Source organism: Rousettus aegyptiacus, unplaced genomic scaffold (assembly GCF_014176215.1).
Source record: "Rousettus aegyptiacus isolate mRouAeg1 unplaced genomic scaffold, mRouAeg1.p scaffold_m13_p_15, whole genome shotgun sequence".
Lineage (NCBI taxonomy): Eukaryota > Metazoa > Chordata > Mammalia > Chiroptera > Pteropodidae > Rousettus > Rousettus aegyptiacus.
This window is the reverse complement of record NW_023416290.1, coordinates 20,392,929-20,413,803: the sequence shown is the minus strand read 5'-3', so window position 1 is coordinate 20,413,803 and position 20,875 is coordinate 20,392,929. Positions and strand designations below refer to the sequence as shown.

The 20,875-nt window shown below is 32.7% G+C and overlaps 1 protein-coding gene across 2 annotated transcripts in view; it reads right to left on the bottom strand.

The window, feature by feature from the left end:
- RB1CC1 (RB1 inducible coiled-coil 1) overlaps positions 1 to 20,875 on the bottom strand; it is a 76,746-nt gene that overhangs the window by 42,850 nt on the left and 13,021 nt on the right. For both annotated transcript variants that reach the window (XM_036232849.1, XM_036232850.1), the window contains exons 2-7: positions 11,356 to 11,470; positions 10,343 to 10,461; positions 9,020 to 9,146; positions 8,671 to 8,841; positions 6,095 to 6,297; positions 4,397 to 4,823 (exon numbers count right to left, since the gene is read on the bottom strand). In XM_036232849.1, coding sequence (XP_036088742.1) covers positions 4,397 to 4,823; positions 6,095 to 6,297; positions 8,671 to 8,841; positions 9,020 to 9,146; positions 10,343 to 10,413 — 999 coding nt within the window. In that variant the 5' untranslated portion in view covers positions 10,414 to 10,461; positions 11,356 to 11,470. The remainder of the gene's footprint in view (positions 1 to 4,396; positions 4,824 to 6,094; positions 6,298 to 8,670; positions 8,842 to 9,019; positions 9,147 to 10,342; positions 10,462 to 11,355; positions 11,471 to 20,875) is intronic.

The following is a 20,875-nucleotide window of genomic DNA, read 5'->3' as shown; positions in this document are numbered from 1 at the left end:
CATGCTTATGAATAAATTTTCAGCTAATAGTTTAAAATGTATTTCACACTATTTTGATAATAGCTTCAGAGAAAAATGTAGAATAGCAAAAGCACAGAAAATCTAAGTTTTCTTTTCATAAGAAAGTCAAAAACAGGATAATTGTTAATAAAACACAATTATTACTAATTATATTGAAATATACTAATAATATAGTTTCAGGAATTATACCTTTTGATCAATGTTACAAATCATTCAATTCTCAATATCCCAAAGAAAATATTATTTTCAAGGTCTTATGAAGTAAAGCAGAGTTAAAAATTAAAACACATTATTTGGTCATTAACTGTCTTATCAATGCAACTTCCCTCTAAAACATAACATCTTCAAACTTACCTCCCTCCTGGAAATATCTTTATTCTTGGTCTCTTATCTTCTCAAGGAACTGAGGAAATGAATCACCTACACTTTCCCCTTTCCCTCGAAAGAATACTTTATACTGTCAGTCTTTTTATATGTACTATCTATAAAAAACATTCAGCCAAAGGTCACCAATGACCTCGTTTTACTTGGGGCTCTTATACATTTATCACTGAAGACAACTTTTTCCAAACTTTAGAAGCTTTTGGGCATTACCCTCCTTTGGCTCCTTTTCCCATCTAATACATAAATATAGATGAACCAGAGGAATCAGTGCTTAGCCCATTTTTACTTTTCCTTGTATGACTTCAGCACAACTTCTATGAAGCTATCTCCCAACCTTTTTTGAATCTCTAATCCTCCTCATAAATTTATATAGCCTGTATTTCTGACTGCTTGCTAATATCTCCATGTGGATGTCAACCATGATATCTTCTAATTCATTATAGTTGCCTCCTATTGAAATCCTAAATGGCTTCCTTCTACCCACAATGTCATCCAAAAAAACAGAATTACAGAAAAGGCTTCAGTGATTTGATACCAATTGCCTTCTTTTGAAAGTGAATTGCCTGCATCCAGACAAACCTTGTGTTTCTCTAGCTCTAATCTTCATTTACCCAGATTGTCCAGCCTAGCTCTTTAACTCCATCTCTGCCTCTTTGTAAGGGTCCTAATCAAATATTACCTCCTTCATAATGCTTTTCCTGATCTCTATAGTCAAAGGGACTGTAAATTATGTTTTATGTACAATGTCTGGTACACAGAGAACATAAAAGCAGTTAAAACTAAATTATTCTACTGAAGGGTACATTTCTAACACCATGAAAAAAGTTAACAAAACTATTCTTTAAATACAAGCAGCATTTATTTTGGAGTGTATTAACTAAAACTTGTGCATGTGAACATTTCTTCACTTTTCTCAATTTTGTGGTGAGTCCAATGTGCAAACATTTCTAATCCAAAGTATTACACCAACCAAAGTCCAGCTGTAAATCATCAGGGTGATAAAGGGCTAAAAGAGATGGCTAAAACAGATTCAAATTCCCAACTTGGGCAAAATTACAACTATACATAGACTTAACATAGTAATGCTTTAAAGAAGTAAAAGCAAACCCAAAAGCAGGGCTCCTGATTATGATGTCTCTATATTCATAACTCACTGGAAGTATAATTATACTGACAAATATTGATAAATATTTAGTAAATTACTAAATACAGGTTATACATATTAATAAGTAATTATTTAGCAAAATTTTAATAATTAAAGACAGTGCCACACTAATTTTTTACTATTAGACCTTTCCTTAACATTATACAAAGAATAACATTATTATCGTCTTAGAAGAAACTGTACAAATTTTCTTACCCTTTCCATTTTACCATCCCACCCCTAAACTCACCCCACCTACAATAGAGCAAACAATAATATTCCAATAAAATCACAAGTCTCCTGTATGAAATACTAAGACAAGATTCAATAAATTATACTTGTATTATTCTGGACAGCTTAGAAATGTACTAAATGTACATGCCTCCAATTATTATTCATCAGCAAATCAGTTTCTTTTTACAGTAAACCTGAAAGAGAACATCCAAGAGTCGTTCTAACTTGAACAAAACTACAATCTAAGAAAATACATATTTTCACGTATTTGCAACAATTTTAAATTTTTCTTGATATGTTAGTGTGGAAAAATAGTTCATGAAATTAGTATCTATCAATCTACACAAATATTATAAAACAGAGGACTTAAATGACTTATGAATGAAAGAAGTAATAAATGAATCAGTGTCAAGATTTGAGCCCCTATGATTCCAAATCTTATGCAAGTTCTATAACACCTATATCTTGACTAATTACTTGAAAAAGGTATTTGATTTTTGCAGTCGGAAATACACATTACAAATACTGCTGAAATGGAGATTAGCCTGTAAAAATAATGGCTTTAAAGATAATTTGCTTTTATAGAATACCAAACCTTGGTATATAATTCATCAGCAAATAGTGTTACTGCTATCAGATAGTCAAGTAGATCAGCTTATTTTAGAAAACTATGTGAGACAAAAAGAAGGCATTCTGATAAGAAAGAAATCCCATACTCAGCTCAATGAATTATCTTTAGAATGGCACTAGTTGTATGAAGAATAAATACATAAAACTACTGAGAAGAGAAAAACATTAATCTAATAAAAACATCATGGCTAAGTGCTACCTATTATGTGGTATATCCGATTACCAGAACATACCATATTGTGTAAGATAAAAGCAGAAATATGTAAACAAATTCTGCAAGATAAATTTTCACTGCTTTTGAGCAAATATTTTTTTAATCTGAGAGTGCTACATTACAGTTATTATGTTGAGCCATGTTAACTAATTCTATAACAAATGAGTACAACCAAATAAAAGTTTATATTTTGCTCTCACAATAAAATGGCCATATAAAATAGCAGGCTTCAGCTACTGTTGCTATGTCTTATGAAAGCAACCATTAACCTTTGAGAAGTCAATAATGCAATCTCCTAGTAAAAATACTATAGCTAACTTCTGTTTTCTGTAGGTATAAATTCCTGTGAATTTTTCATTAAGACAGAAAAAGATTGTTTCTTCCCTCTTGTCATACAAAATGAATAAAACTAACGGCTCTGCTAGATTTCATTTAAATATGCAAACAAAAAATCAATTTCAAGCCTTTAAAACAGTGATTCTCCTCAGTCTATAGCTCTATTCTCTGACTCATATAGAATTACTAAAAAAAATAATAATGATACCTCAGTTATTCTAATCACAATTGTGTGGTTGACTTACGACAATCATAGATGAAATGCTTAGGCTACTAAAATGTTAGTAATTTATAAGGGAATTTTTTACTCATTTTTGGCACTAATCTTTGCATAACATATTTATATACTCTGTCCTGGCAAATGTCTTAATTGAAACTTTCTTTGATGACAAATAATAAATGATTAAAATGAAATGCCTATTCTAAAGGATAGCATCAAGGAAATGAATATTGAAAGATTTATGAAGAAACCTAGAATTTATTTTTACAAGTTTTCCATTTTACTATCTTATAACTTAAGGCATGTGCTATTTTCCAGACATCCCAGACAATGTACTGCCTTTCTCTCAATAACTAAAGACCAAGTCTCTTTTCAAATTCAGAACCTTTTGAGAAAAGTTTACCTATTCTGCCAATTACCTCTAGACAACAGCAGCTTTTAAAACATGATTTCGTATTTCTGTATCACTGAAACATGTGCTCCATCAACTTCCTTTCTGGCTTTAAAGATTTTCCATAGGCTTATGGATCAGATGTGAAGAGGCATTTATTCCGCAGGTTTAAAAGTTTTTATACGTGTATTTGGGGGAGAACTTATTAATCTAACATACAGGCTCACTAGAATTACAAAATACAACTAAAAATACAATGTTTAAGTTCTAATTTAAAAATATCTCAGGCAGATGCAGTATTTAATTTTTTTTTTTTTTTTTAAGTCAGAAAAATGTTACCCCTTAGGGGTGGTTAGAAAGAGGCAGATGGGAATTTTCTGGGAGATGGAAATGTTCAATGTCTTCCTTTACATGGCGGTTACTCTACGAACTAACCACGCAAGAAAATGTGTATTTCACTGAATATAAATCATTCTCTGATTAAATAATGAGATAACTGGATAATTGAGTAATGATAATACGTTATTTCAGTAATTCGGTAATTTCATAATTTATTGGATAATTGATACATTTATTGGTGAAATGGTTCGATCGATCTGTCTACCTTAAAAAAAAACAGGGAATGCACTGGAAAAAAAATTATTCTCAGTGTAAAAAATAAATACTTAATTGTAAAAATAAAAACAAAATTTTATCTTTTATTCGAAGACTCATTTCTACTATAAGATACTATTCATTCTCCCATTATATAAAATATTTAGAATAAATAATATAATTGTAAAGAGTTAAAATGACAAGGAGTACCAAATTAACACTACTTACCCTGCTCATGGAATCAAAGCACTTCCTGACCAATGACTCCACATCATTAGGTCTATCCTGAACATTTATCCAGTCTAACAAAGAAACATTAAAAAAAGGCAGATCTCCTTCTTTAGCATCTACTGAAGTTTCATCCTGCTGGATAGTACTATGACAAGATTCTCTAATTTCTTTTCCTCCTTCAACATCTGTGGTATCTGGGACTACATGTTCCACTGACTTGTGAAGTGAGGTTAATAAGGATTTGTTAGTTGTTCTCGGCATATCAGGAGAGAGCACCAGTTCAGCGGAGGTTTTCATCTCAGACTTTTCTGATCCCTCATGTTCAGGTAGAGAATCCAATCTTCCCAAACATTCTCTATAACTATGTCTGGTTAGGCACTCCAACAGGGGAATCTTGGCCATTACTGAAACCGCAGTTCCTAAACTTAAAATGCAAAAGATCTGTCAGTAACAAAACAGGACAGCTTGAATTAGAGATTAACATTTTGAAAGATTAGCATTTTATCATCATATACAGAAATGTTCATAGTAATCTTCGAGGTGTTCTTTAAAAGAAACCTAGTTAGATAGAGAGAAGAGTTATCAACACATTTAAATTCTATTCTATAGTAAAAGTTGGTAGTTTATCTTAAATAAGCGAACACTTGTTTTTTATCAAATCTTAAGGTATAAGAAATTCAAATTTATAAAACATTTACCATAGCGGTCCCTTTAAGTATAATTTTTGGTCTTTAAGTCAGTCAAGAATTTTTGATATAATGAAAGCAAAGGATAAAACTAACAATCCTAATATACATAATAGTAACTCTTACATTCATCATACCCTGAAAATAAACAAACAGGTAGATGTTGTCAAAAGATATTTAGGCTCCTATATTAAATTAACATATATAGCAGAAATCTCTAAAAAAAAGTTACTAGGTTTTTATATAAACTTTTAAAAGATATTTCTAGTCTTAATCATATCTTCTCAGGATTTGTCCCATTGGCAACTGGAGGCCAAAATCTTCTAAGGATTCATTCCACAAAACAGAGAAACTTGATTTTATAAATTTCACTTGAATGAATGAAAAAAAGAATATCCTTCTAATTCACGGTAATAAAAAAGTACAAAAACCATATAAACGAATGCAAAAAACAGTAAGCGTACACACACACCACAAACACACACACACACAACAAAGGGCTACATTCATGAATCATTACTATATTTTTACATTCATTATTGCCCTTTTTAAAAATAAGCAAAAGGTATCCGAAGTGCTTATATGTGAAGAACAAGTAAACCATCTAAGTGAGAGCTAAAACACGATGGCTTTTTCCATTTTAGCAAGCCTACATCGTATGACGGCATTTAAAAAGGAAAATAATATTTTCCTTGATTGCTAATATTTGAAAACTTTTCTTTTTCCATTAGATGTGTTATTTTTTATTTTACCTTTACTTTATTGGAAAGTTGGAGACAGGGAGAGAGAAGGCAAAGATTCTTGGAAGAATACACAAGAAAAAGAAATGTGGGAGAGATCCATAAAACGTGTGTAAAACTGATCGTAATTTTAGAGTTTATAAAAATCTTAAAAGTCTAAAAAATAAACCTCAATTATAAGTATATGGCCTATCAGAAATAATATTAGCTACTAAAATTGCAAAGACATTTTAAACAAACAATATTATCCATTTTAATGGCACACATACTGAGTAAGTTTTAACTTGATGTCTTCTATGGATTGCAGATAATTTGAATAAATATTTTCAAACTTGAAAAGTAGCTTTTGGTATGAATTTGAACAGTCCTCCAGATTGGCCATGATTGCAGCCCAGCCTTGGTGCTGAAGATGTTCATCATGGACTAGACTTTCACAGAAAGAGCTAAGCTTCTTGGCAACTTCATACATTTCCTATATTGGGGGAAAAACAATAAAAGAAGGTATATTTCTATGTACATATGCCCATTATGTACTTACATGTACACATAAATGCATTCTTAACACATTTTAAAGAAAGCATTGCTAAGGGAATGTTTTATTTTATCTTATTGTTCCTGCTTGTTGCTGTGAGAGTGGAGGAAGAGAAATACCTAATTCTTTACTGCTGGAAGTATATACTGGTAGAGAAGCTACAGAGGGCAATCCAGCAATAACTATCAAAAGCATCTATCATTTGACAAAGTGGTTCCTTTTCTGGGAATTTATCCTATAAGAGATTAAACAAAGAACACGAAAAGGTTTTTTTTATTTAAATACTATGAAATGAAATAGAAACAACTTCAATGTCTATCAAAATTATTTATATTTATACAATGAAATTTATATAGCAGTATATAAGCTGAAATATCTTTGTATATAATATGTGGAAAGATCAATATACAGTATTAAATTTAAAAAGCAGGATACTGGGTTTATAATGTGAATTTTCTATATTTATACCATTATATAAAACAATCACTTGTAACTGATCTTAGAGATCAGTATTCTGAAAGATTAGCATTTTATCATCATACACAGAAATTTTATCACCTATTATTTTTTATACACACACACACACACACATATAATCTATGAGGTGTCCTTTAAAAGACATCTAGTTAGATAGAGAGGACGGTTATTAACACATTTAAATTCTATTCTACCAGAAGCAGGGTAACCACTATTCTACTTTGAATCTCTTATGAATCTGACTATTGTAGATACTTCATATACTTGGGAATCATACAATATTTGTCCTTTTGTGTTTGGCTTATTTCACTTAGTATATTTTTCTCAAGGTTCATCTATGTTGTAGTTGTATCATAATTTCCTTCCTGTTTAAGGCTAAATGATATTCCATTATATGTATATATTATGGAATATTGTTTTATTAAGTTATCTGGAATTATTATTTAGCCTGTGTTAGTAGGCAAATACAGATTTGACTTAACTTTTTCAATTTCTGACTTATTGATTTCATTTTGTTCTGTTTAATGCTTTAACTTTGTCAAATATTAATACTGCTGTTTTTATTTTTTCAACATTCAACTACTAGTTCTATGTCTACCAATTGTCTAATCTTTTCAATGTAATGTTTTAATATGCCTTTGTTTAGTTTTATTTGTTCTTTTGATTTCTCTCTAATCACTTAAAATTATATATTCTATTCCATCATCCTTTATCTAATATTACATTTTTCTACTAATGTGAAGCATCTATATTTCTCAACTAAATCAAAACTTTATTACTTTTTAAATAGCACGCAATTGTGTAGCCAAACATTTTACTAGTTTATTCTTGCTTTGTTTATAATCCTAAAACGAATCTAAAGGACTCTACTATATAAATTCTATTTATAAGCTTTGTGTTTTTTAAAAGTAATTCTGGCTTCTCAAAAACATTTCTGGAGTTTTTAATGCCTCGTAAGTATGTTCCAGAGAGATGACATTATTCTCTTTTTATGTTGTATCCTATGTGAAAAATGAGGTAGTTTCACAAATGTACATATAGTAAATATCTACTAAAAAAAGCAAATGTTAACACTTAATAATAATTTATTACTTCATTAATTTATTTTTGTAAAAGGCAAATATTACTGTTTGGTTTATTTTAAATGAACATTTTTTCATTTTCTGAAGGTAAAGTGTGTCTTACTACTGATAGCTTAGAGTGAGTATTACAATAAAGTACTAGCAAGTAAAAGGAGAAAACCAATGATTGGCAAACAATCCATGGAGGCTGTAAACAGCAATACAAGAGGTGTGTATTAGAAAGAAACTTGGTTTTCCTCCAGGACCCAAGTATGGATATGGGAAAAAGAATCACGTTTTTAATGGTTATTTAAGTTCTCTATGTCTATTCTAACATAGGTACTTACAGATTAAAGCAATGGTCAAGAGTCGCATACCATCATTTAGGAAAGAAGTTGAACAAATCATATTCAAGACCGCTTTTCACTCTTAAGATTTTGTTATTGTTTAACACAGAATGAAAAATAATGTATGATTCTGAAATTTAAAAACCAGACATACTGACCACAAAATATTTTTCCCAAAAGTGTTATTTTTTTTCTTTTTTTTTTTGCTTGCTTCCTCTGTAATTTAGACTACTTTGCTATTTAGATTTTATGCTTTTAGGAGTAATCAATTTGTTAGAATGTTCACAGATGCCTAATAAGTTAATAAACATAAAAATATTAGGAAGTACATGAATAAGACTTCATTTTGTTAAATATGCCAATTATTAATTTTAAATCATACTAAATATAAAGTTATCATCATATCTCAAAAAATATTTATATCTTACCACTGCAAGCTGTGTCCTTGAAGCAACAGTGTGAAAAACTGCAGGCATCATAAGAGACTCTTCAACTTTTATTTCCATGTCATTTTCTGTTGAAAAGGTAGTTTTAGGAATAGCAGGTGGAAGTTCACATAAGATCATTTCTTTGTTAAAAAGAAAAATTGGATTTGTGTCCTATAGAAGTAAAAATGCAAAAAAAAAAAAAAACTGAAGTAAAGTATTACAAATACTGAACATGCACACTGCCCTCAATACATGAAGCAGATAAACCTTATTTTTGAACAGAGTTCCCCATTTCCTATCTCATGTGAAGTTCGAGCATGTCTGAATGAAAGGGCTCTTGGACACCTACCGTCCCAGCACTGTAGGTACACACTCTTCTATCTGCAGCCATGCATTCTCCTCCATTGACTACCAGCACCTGGTGCTGAATAGCAATCTTATATTTGCTATGAATGGCATGCTTAAGGTCTGTCACACTTAAAAAAAAAAAGGTAAAAAAATCAGTTATTTTCATTTCATTGACAAACATTTTAATTATCAAAGTAGCACAACGTAAAAATATTTAATAGATCAACGAATTTCACTATTAGGTTTTCCACCAAAACTATAGAAAATAGAACTTCTTATCTATGAAACTGGATTTCATAATCAACTGGCTGACCTTAGGTGAATAAATCACCCACATGTACATCTAAAAGTGAGTCTATGAAATATAGAACAGGAGACATGTTTAGGAATGTGCTCAAATTAGCATCAGATCTGTTAAAATCCTTGGACATGTATTAAAATCTCCATATCACATTATAAAAACTATATTGTCTAAACCATCCAAAAATTATTTCCTTATCTTTGAAAATTGTTTCCTCATCTTATCCTTACTATTCCTTTACAGGTAAAATTGTATTTTATAAGAACTAGAACTTTTAAAAAAGAAAATAATTTCACAATACCACTTTTGAGGTTATTAATTTCACAAATTATTTATGATATTTTCAGTGTCAGATCTATTTATTCTCTATTGCTAGTAAGTCTTTGCTATTATGACTACTATAAAAATATAAGCAGGTTTGGAAATATTTGCTATTTCTATCTCCTGCCTGTTTGACCTCAAAATATATCTTTCCTCTCTATTTCTCACAAATATAAGAACGTGGTATTCATTAGTCAAATATATGAAATCCCTGCACAGCTGGAGAATTATCAGACATATGAGACCCTAAGTGGGCTAAAAATATTAAACTGATTTTAGCCTCTCATTAGCAAAACACTATTGTCTCTATTCATACAAGAGAATAAAGACAAATCATCAAAAACCATGGGACTGATACGTGCTGCTTTATATATCTAGCAATAATTCCCTTAGCAAAGTCCTATGAAACTTAGAATAGCAATCAGGTATGAAAGCTTACTTCTATCTGACAGCTTTGGTTTGAAATCAGTATGTTTGTCGGTAAGTTGTTTATTATAAATAATACAGTCACACAAACAGAATAAAGCACAACTTAACGGTTTTAACTGAAGCATTTTAGAAAAAGATACTGGGATGAAATATTTAAGACTTGCCATATCATGACCCTTATTAACAAAAGAACAGTTTTCTCAAAACCAAATAGTTCATTAACTTGCTTGCACAAAATGCAAAGCTGATGAGAAAAATGAAAATACAGCTCACGTTTGCACTGTTAGTTCAGTGTCAAATGTTAGGGTAGTTCCAGTGTTAACCAGAAATACATATAACTTCATGATTTCTCTGGATTCTGTGAGCTTACACTCCACACTCCGATAGGGTTACTAAAAGAAACAGACAAGAAAAGTGGTCATATTTACAAACACAACTGCAAATACAAACACCCTCACAGCACAGTTGTGCTACAAAAATAAAAAAACAAAACAAGTTTTTTATGTTTAAGATGGCTAACTGGACAATTCAGTAAACCTGACGTTTAAAAACAAACAATAATGAGACTAGCGAAAAGTATTAACTGTTGTACCATGAAAAAATAACAAATAAAGAGGTCAGTGGTTAAAAAGTTATGTGTACACTTCATACTGTTTTCATGTACCACTCGAAATTAAGAATAAAACTAAAATCAAAAATAAAAATTTGGTCAAACATTTAACTCCAAAAGTTCTTCCCCCACTTTTTCCTTATAACAATAAAAAAAGTCAGTTAAATTTACTAATAGCAAATAAAAGTAGCCACTACTTGTAAGTTAAAGGAAAATGAGGTAGTAACAATTCATTCCACTCAGCTGCCTCTGAGTTCCATCTCTATTCAGAGCTATAAATCCTCCATATATGAAACTCTGGCCCTAATAGTTTTACCACCTAGGGTACAGTTCTAGAAATCAGAATATTTTTAACACAACTCTGCCATTAACTGCTTGTCCAAGTCAAAACTTCATATATAAAACTTCCTCAGCTACAAAATAAAAAGATTTCTACACCAAGTATTTTAACAAAAAGAGGTAAAAATCCTGAAGATTAATGAAAATAGTAAAGGATAATAAATTTTCAGAAACTAATAGGTATCTTTCTTTATGTCCTTTCCACCCTAGCTTTAAAGTAAAATTATCAGGAAACAAGGAAAAAGTAAACAAGGTTTTCAAATTAATGCTTCCCAAATCATTATTTTAAATGCCTTAGATCAAAAACTCTATTATAAAGATAGGAACTGTGACTTACCGTCAGGCACTGTGAAAATAACTACTGCTTTTCTTAAAAAGCAGATTAAAACTGGCTTATGTTTGCTTTGCTTGGTATTGGCAATTGAATGGCATTACTGGTTAAACTCAATGAACTGAAAAAGAAAAAAATTCTAAATTATTATAGAGAAATAATTCGGCATGTGGCAGTAACATATGGTTATTTTTCTCTTCCTTTTAAAATTACCTTCTAAAAGAGTAATCTCTACTCAGTCTCTTTCTGACCTGCACATTCACTGAAACCACAAGCATATGACTTTGACCCACACCACTCCATTAAAAGACATCAAAAAACTCTCTAAAGAAAACAAGCACCCCCGCCCCCTCCCCGCAAACTCGACAGCCATTTCTCCGTTCTTAAAATATATAAAAAGACCCCGGCTATGGAGTCAAGACTGTCTGAGTCTGATTCTGGCCCATTACTTGTGTATGATCTTGAGCAAGTTACTTAACTGTTTCTTTTTTTCATAAAATGGGAATAAAAATAGTACCTTTGAGAGCCCCTCTAACTCCAGGTATCTTTACTCTCCCTGCTCCCCCAGGTATGGGGAGGACCTATGATTTGTTCCTAACCAATAAAACATGCCAAAGGTAATGGAATGTTGTTACATGATTGCCATTCAACATTACAACTTCCATTTTGCCAGCTGACTCCCACACTTGCAAACTTAGATGAAGTAATAAGCTGACATATGGAGAGGCCCACTGGCAAGAAACTGAAGTTGCTTCTGACCAACAGCCAGCAAGAAGCTGAAGGCCTCAGTCCTGCAAAGAACTGAATTTTGACAACCACCATGTGCTTGGAGCAGATCAGCTCTCCATCAAGCCTCACACAAGAACCCATCCCTGGCCGACAGCTTCACTGCGGTCTTCTGAAAGATCCTGAAGCAGAGGAACCAGCCAAGACACGCCCAGAAACTGTGAAATACATTCGTGCTGTTTTAAACAGGTAAGATCGTGATAATTTCTTATTCAACAAGAGTATTCCATATCATACGGATATTATAATTGAGAAAAAATATCAAGGTCTTACTATGGTGCTCGGCAGATAAGAATTCAACCCTAGCACTATAACTGCCTCTTCTTCCTCTGCCAACTCCTTACTTTGAATGGAATCTAAACACTCTCTTTTCACCCTTGTACAGTAGTAGCTCGCCTACTCCCATGGCTGCAGCTAACATCACTGTGGACTGCTGACACCCAAACCCAGCCGTAATATCTCTAAATCTAAGTTATTTTCCAATTCCACTCAAACCCAACATCCAAACTGATTTCCTATATGCCTTTTATTATTACTACTTCTAAAGCTAAACTCCTTATCTTTTCTGCCCCCCAAACCTACTCACTTCGTTTCTGTTTCTTTTTGTTGATAGAATCTACATTCACCCAATCTCTCGAGTACTATCCTACATCTGTCATCTTCTTCATGGATATATAAATATTAATAATTATTTATGTCTGGTGAATTCTAACACAAATATTTAATGGCTATCTATTCCTATTCCTATTGCTACCACCTTAAATCAAGTCCTCACTGTCTCTGGACTTTTATAAAAGCTTTTTACAACCTCCTCCATATCTCCTTTATCTCTAGTCCACCAACCTCCACACTACTTTCAAAGAGAAAACTCTAAATACCAGGCTAATCAAGATTTCCTGCTGCTTTAAACCAGCCATGATTAAGATTTTTAAGGCAACAGCTATCATTTGTGAGTATTTGCTATATTCTAGACAACTATTCTAATGCTTTATTAAATGAAATGTTTTCATTTGATCCTCACAAGAATCCTTGCAGTAGGTAGATAATATTATCATCCTCACAGTTTAAATAAATAAATAAATAAATAAACTAAGAATTAAGGACTTAAGTTATAGGTGAATGAGTGAGGATTCAAACCAAACTGACCTTCATCATCAAATAGACAGCAGACATTTTGTGGCCTCTTTTCTTCCACCACAACTTGACATCCTCATCCTCCCCACCACTCCAACTTTTTATTCTCAAACACCATACTGCTTTAACTTCCCAAATTAAAAAACAAAAACAAAAACAAAACAAAACAAAAAAGTGTTTAAAATCTTTGAGCCTTTATTAGAGCTGTTTTCCCTTCTTTGAATGTTTCTTCCTCTACCTGCTATTACTCCTTCCCCCTGACCCTATATGCTCCCGCCACACACACATTCTCTCACAGACTTAATCCTAATGTCATTCATTAGCTGTGCTATGTACTCTATGTGTGCTTCTATGCTTGCATATACTGTGATGTTTCTGTTCATATTTCTCGCCTATAATGAATAGCAAACTTCTTTAAAGCAAAGACCATGCATTCCTCAGAACTAGCTCTAAAACATATTCTAAATAAAATGAAGGAATAATCCTATACTAGTAAAGTATGGTTTATTCTATACCCTTGTAAAGACTTCTAAGAAGTCACATGCTTGACATCTACCACAGAATTTCTTCAAGTTGTTCTCAAAGAAAAATCCCCAGATTGTCCAACATCATTAACTCCATGACAACAAGCAAGGCCCCATTTCATTCACCACTGACACATTTGCCCCACTACTACCATGTATGGGTAATTCTGACACTCTACAAATGCAGTCCCAATGCCTCGGCTCAACTAAACAGAAACTAAAGTTCTACCTAACTAACATATAATAAAATGCTATTGTTATTCCACCAGTGATTAGCAACAAATCTTTTAATTAATAAGGGAAAGTGACTAGGAAGCTAAAAGATTTAAGTGACAAATACTGCTGGTTATCAGAGCCTCTAAGTAACAAGCTGGGTCCCTGGTGAGTAACATTAAATATAAGCAAGGTTCCCTGCCAACCCCTGTAGGGCCTGTAGTGTGAGAGAGAAAACATTTGCTAAAAGTAACTAAAAGTTTGATGATTTTATACCAGAACAGTCTAGTGTATCCTTACTTATAATTACTTGTCCTTCACTTAATATTTTTACATTGTTACAAATGCTTCATAAACATCAATACTGTTGGCCAAAAAGCATTCCAACTTGTGAATTCACCATAATTTATTTACTTACTATCTCCCAGGGTTTGGTTTTTTAATCTCACAGATACACATTTTTTTTTCTTATATTTAGGATTATTTCCATAAAGTAGATTCTTAGAAGTAAAACTGCTGAGTCAAAACATTCAAATATGCTAAGGCTATTAGGGTTGATGCCTTTACCAATTATACTCAGGCAATACACCCAATCAACCAGGTCACTATAACCTTCCCAATATCTTATTTTTAAATGCTTGCTAATATTACTTATTGTATAAACAGTTTTTTATTATTACTGAGTTTGAACTTTACTCATTCACAGATCACCTACTATGTACAATACACTATGTTAGACATGGAATTTAATAGTAAACAAGATCAACATAGTCAAGACTACTATAAACCTCAATTACCAGAAAAAATGAAATCCCTATCTTACAGGGTTAGCTTAAAAATTAAACAAGACAACACATATATAAAGTATCCAACACAATACCTAAGACAAGTACTCAATAAATATACTCAACAAATATAGATTTTGTACATTCAAGAGTCAAGCGTTGAAGATATAAAAATGATAGGGAAAATGTTATAGTAACTGCAGCCAGGAAAAGTAGCCAGAATTAACATAAATGTATTTTCTAAAAAGTGTGCAGTGACAGAGAAATATGAAAGGGACTTACATTGACAAGAGAAGAGCAGCAAGAGGGTGCAGCCCTAAATAAGTCATACAGATCTAACAAAAGCTGGCAACAGAGAAAAAGCTAAGGTGATAGCTGGGAATCACATGACTGTGTTCAATAAAGATGTGATGAATAGATAAATGTCACTAAATGCCAAATCCAAAAGTACAGACTTTATCTTATAGGATAAAAGGAGACATCTTGTTTTCTGAAGGATTAGGAGACATCTTGTTTTCTGAAGGATTAGGTAGCTAAAAGAAAGATAAGTAAAATGGAAGGAATACTGGTGGCAAAGATGATTCATCAATCTATCCATCCATCCGTCCATCCTAATTTAACACTTATAGCTTATGTGCTAGGACTGGGTATTCTGTGAACAAAACAGACATGATCTTTGCCCTGATGAGGTTCAATCTTGAAAGAGAAAAAGGCATTCAACAACAACAAAAAAGCAAACATGATATAAATTGTGATAAATGCAGTGAAAGAGAAGAGTGAGCAGGAAGTAGGACCTACTTTAGATTTGGGTGATCAAAACAGGTCTCTATGTGGGTTACATTTAAATGGGGTCATAAGGATGAGAAAAGGCCTGTCTTGTAAGGGTCGAATAAAGCAGTACAAGAAGACAAAATTTTTGTGAGACTAAATGTAAAACATTCATAATAATCATCACTACATTATTCTGTTTCTTTCCTTTTATTTCCTTTTAAATAGTTAATCTTTTTTGTTTTGATATAATTTCACACTTAGAGAAGTTGTAGTAGTACAACTCCCTTGTACCTTTTATCCGAATTCACCAGATGTGTATATTGTGCTCTATTTGCTTTATCATTTTAGCTAATTTATCAACCATGCATACTTCTCACTCGCACTCATGCTCTCTCCCTTTCTCCCCAATGTACACATAGAGAGGGAGAAGGGGAGAACTATTTGAGAGTAATTTGCAGACATGATGTCTCTTTATCCATAAATACTTTGGAATGCATGTCTGCTAACGGCAAGGCTTTTCTCATATATGACCAAAGCATATTTATCAAATCAATAAATTTAATATTGATGCAACATTATTATCTAATCCACAGTCCACATGCAAATTATCGCCAATAAAATCATTCATAGATCCCCGTCCCCCCACCCCCTTTCCAGGATCCAATTCAGGAACATTTAGCTGTAAAATCTATTTAATCTCCTTCATTCTGGAACAGTTCAATCATTTTTTTTTTCCTTTCATGATCTGGGGTAATAATGCTCTCAATCCATTACAAGCTATAGAAATTACTCAAGAGTAAAGATGACTTCAGTGCCATTCTCGTTCCATAACACTAAAGAGTAAATGCAGGAAAATCTGACGAGCTCTAACTGCTACTATATGCCTTTAAACAAATACCAATCTCTTCATCCGATATTCACTGTAAGGAATAGTTCAACCTAAGAAACCACAATCATTAAAAATGCTGACAAAAAAGTTGAGCAAGACAAACTTATGAGAATTAGTTTGTATACTTCATGAACAATGTAAACAATTCCAAGGACAGTGTTAATTGTAGTGGCTCTAGGAATTAGGTTACTTTTGAGTTCACTATCTAAGCACACGAGATATCACTACTTGTTCCTTAGCTCGTGTCTCACAGCTCCTAGGCAACGTTAATGACAGGATCAGATCCTTGACCTATCCTCATATGACATCACATGTTTTCAGCCATTATCTATTGTTTATAGCCATCAAACTGGCAGCTTTAACCAGAAGCCCCCTTCTCAATCTTCACTTTCTACATCCTCATTTAATGTCGTCCACCACAAAGGGACTATTCTAGAATAGCATAGAGAAAAATCAAACTAGTAAGATCACTTATCATTTCCCCATGGGTCTACTAGCAATGGAGGTCTGTGAGTAAATGTCAGGCTTAAGACTTCTATGGCCACAAACTGCTTTTATTTATTCCACAAGTCTGAAACAAATGGCACACAAAATAATCACTGCTAACACTTATCCAGTGATTCATTACATGTCAGTCATTATGTTCAACAGTTTTGTAGGTATTAGTTCACTTATTTTTCACGACATGTAAGATTATTACCATGTCCTTTTGCAAATGAGAAAGATTCAGAGGTTACTCAAATTGCCTAAAGGCAGAACCTTAGTAAATAAAAAATCTAGGGTTTTGAAATCAGGTCAGTTTATAACATTTATTCAATAAAAATATCATCTGACAATCTAGCATATCCTAGGCAGTTTCTTAGCTTTAAGAATAAAACAGAAAACAATCTGTTAAAAACTGCTCTCATGAAGCTTACATTCTAGTGGGCAATGTGAAAGTTTTACATCTATACACAAATCCCATATCTTCTTTCAAAAAGAATGGCTACAAAAAATATTTTTAAATAAAAACAATTCCAAAATATATGCTTGCACTTCTCTTGTTCTTTAAAGATATGAATATTGTTGAGTAGTTTTATTATAAAAGGATGCTGAATTTTGTCAACTCCTTTTTTCTGCATCCACTGAGATGACTGTATCATATGGTTACTTATCCTCTGAATCGGTCTTGTTCTGGATTTGTACTTATTAGTAGTTTTTGATCACTGCTTCAATTTCATTGCTAGAAACTGGTCTGTTAATATTTTTTATTTCTTCCTGGTTCAGTTCTGAAGATTACATACCTCCAGAAATTTATCCATTTCTTCCAGATTGTTGAATTTGTTGGTATATAATTGTTCACAGTATTCTTCAGTGATTCTTTGTATTTCTGTGGTATTGGTTATAACTTCTCTTTCACTTATGAATTTACATGGGCTCTTTTTGTTCTCAATGAGTTTGGCTAATGGTTTGTCCATTTTATTTTTTTCAAAGAACAAGATCTTAGTTTTACAGATCTTTTCTAGTTTTTAATTTCTATTTAATTTATATTCACTCTGATCTTAACTATTTCTTTCTTCTGTTAACTTCCAATTTCTTTTTTTTTTTTTTTCTAGTTAGTTAAGGTGCAGGGTTAGATTGTTTACTTGAATTTTTTTTTTTTTTGATATATCTGCATAGCTACGAAATTCTCTCAGAACTGTTTTTGCTTCATCCCATAAATTCTGAAAAGTTGTGTTTTCATTTTGATTTATCTCAAGGTAGTTTTTCATTTCATTTGATTTCCTCTTATCCACTGGGTGTTTAACAACATGTTGTTGAGTCTCTACTTATGTTTTTTCCAGTGTTCTTCCAAAAGTTGATTTCTAGTTTCATGTCATAGTGGTCAGAAAAGATGCCTGAAATGATTTGAACATTTTTGAATTTGTCAATGCTTATTTTGTGGCCTAATATGTGATCTATCTTAGATAACATTCTGTGCGCACTTGAAGAAAATGTGTATTCTGTAGTTATAAGGTGAAATGTTTGAAAATTTTCTCTTACATTGATCTGGTCTAATGTGTTACTTAAGGCCATTATTTCCTAATTAATTTTCTGTCTGGTTGATCTAGCCACTGATGTGAGCGGGGCATTAAAATCCCCTACAATTATTGTATTACTGTGGATTTCTCTATTAATAATTGCTTTATATATTTAGATACTCCTATGTTGTGTGTGTAGATATTTATCATTGTTATATCCTTTTCTAGAATTGACCTTTGTAATTACTTAATGTCTTCATCTTTTCTTACATTTTTTGTTTGTTTGTTTTAAAATAGACTCGTGTATATTTTCTCTGACACTGAGTATTGCTAATGCAGCTTTCTTTTCATTTCTATTTGCATGGAATGTCTTTTTCTATATCTTTACTTTCATGTCTTTTGATTCAGAGTCTCTTGTAAGCAGCATACAAATGGGTCAGGTTTTTTAATCTATTCATCTACCCTGTGTCTTTTTATTGGAGCATTTAATCCATTTACATTTAAAGAACTACTGATAAGTATGTACTTATTGCTGTTTTGTTAATTTGTGTTTTCATTGCTTTTATAGTTCTCTGTTCCTTTCTTCTCTTGATCTCTTTTGTAGTGATTTGCTGGTTATTCGTGTTTTGTTTGGTTTCCTTTCTCTTTATTTACATCTTTTGCAGATTTTGGTTTATGCATATCATTCTATATCTATTTAAACAGATAGGACATTTAAGTTCGAATATATTCATAAGGTCTGCAATTTTACTCCTCCTTCCATACTTTACGTACATTGTCATGTTTTAGATATTCCTGTACTATGTATCTCCTAACTACTTATTACAGTTTGAGTTGAGTTTAATTCTTTTTTCATCTTTGTAGCAACTTCTTAAATGTCTGTATTAAATATTAGTTTTTCCCTTTCTTGTATTTTTTTTTTTTAATCTCTGGTGTTGGCCCCTCCAATTCCTATTTAAAGAAGATCCTTCAACATTTCTTGTAAAGCTGGTTTAATGGTAATGCATTCCTTTAGGTTTTGCTTGTCTGGGAAACTCTTATTTTTCCTTCAACTCTGAGTAAATTATTTTAGACTGTACATTCCTTTCTTTCTGCACTTTAAAAGTGTCCTGCTATGCCCTCTGGCCTATAAAGTTGCTGCTGAGAAATCAGCGGATAGCCTTATGGGATTTCTTTTCCATGTTATTCAGTTTCCCTCTTGCTTCCTTCAAAATTGTCTTCTTTATTTTTAACTTTTAAGTATAATAAGTCTTGTGAGTTTCTCTTACTTGGAACTCTCTGTGCTTCTGGGACTTGGATGTCTGTTTCCTGTCCCAAGTTAGGAAAGTTTTCAGTCATTATTTCTTTAAATAAAGTTTCTGTTCCGTTACCTCTTTCTTTTCCCTATGGGATCCCTATAATGCAAATGTTTGAGCACTTTATGTTACCCCAGAGGTCCCCTAAGCTATCTTTTTTGTTTGTTTTTCTTTTTGCTATTCTCATTGGTTGATTCCCACTATTCTGTCTTCCAAGTCGTTGATCTTTCTTCCATATTAACTCATCTGTTGTTGATTCCTTCTAAGATGTTTTTCAGTTCAATTTTTGTATTTTTTTAAGTCTGCTTGGTTCTTTATTATACTTTCTAACTCTTTTTTTAAAGTTCTCCCTAAGTTCCTCCATTCCATTCTCAAGTTTGGTGAGTATCTGTATAACTGTTTCTTTTCATTCTTTAACAGGCAAATTACTTATTCTTATTTTTCTTAAGTTATTTTCTTTTCCTGAAGACTCGTCTTGTTCCTTCAGCTGAGAGATAAGAGCATCTTCTGTCTTTTCATTTTGTTTGCTTTCTATGTTTGTTTATATGAATCACACAAAATGGCTCTCTCAGTCTTCAAAAAGTAGCCTTATGTAGAAGCGGACTTTGTGTATGCTGGGTGGCTGCGGCAGGCCAACAGGAGCTGGGCAGGCATCTAAGGCATCCAGGACACTGGTCTACTAAGCTGGAGTTGCTCCAAGTAGGGGTGGGGGTGGGGGTGTGGGGGGGTAGAGCAGGTGTGTGTAGTAATGCCCTACTGCTTCTGCCTGCTCCCTTTGTTTAGGGCCAAAATGGACTTAGGAAATACATCCTGGAAAAAACTGAAGCAACCCTGCAGGTAAGCCAGAGCACCTAGATAGAGCCCCCACACACAGAGGTGGAGGGGGGACATAAACGATGGCAGTCACCAGCACCTCTGACCCTGGAGAATTCCTGCAGTCCCCCAACGGCTCCAGTGACTCCCCAGCCTTCTCTTTACAGTCTACAGTCTCTCTGCTTTGTTGTACAAAAACTGGTCTCATGTTGAAGGACTTCTGTATAGGCTTTGAGTTGGGTAGTTTTGAGAAGCCAGCCGGAGCCAGACAGGAACTTAGGACACCTGGGGCACTGGCCCCAAAAGAACATCCATA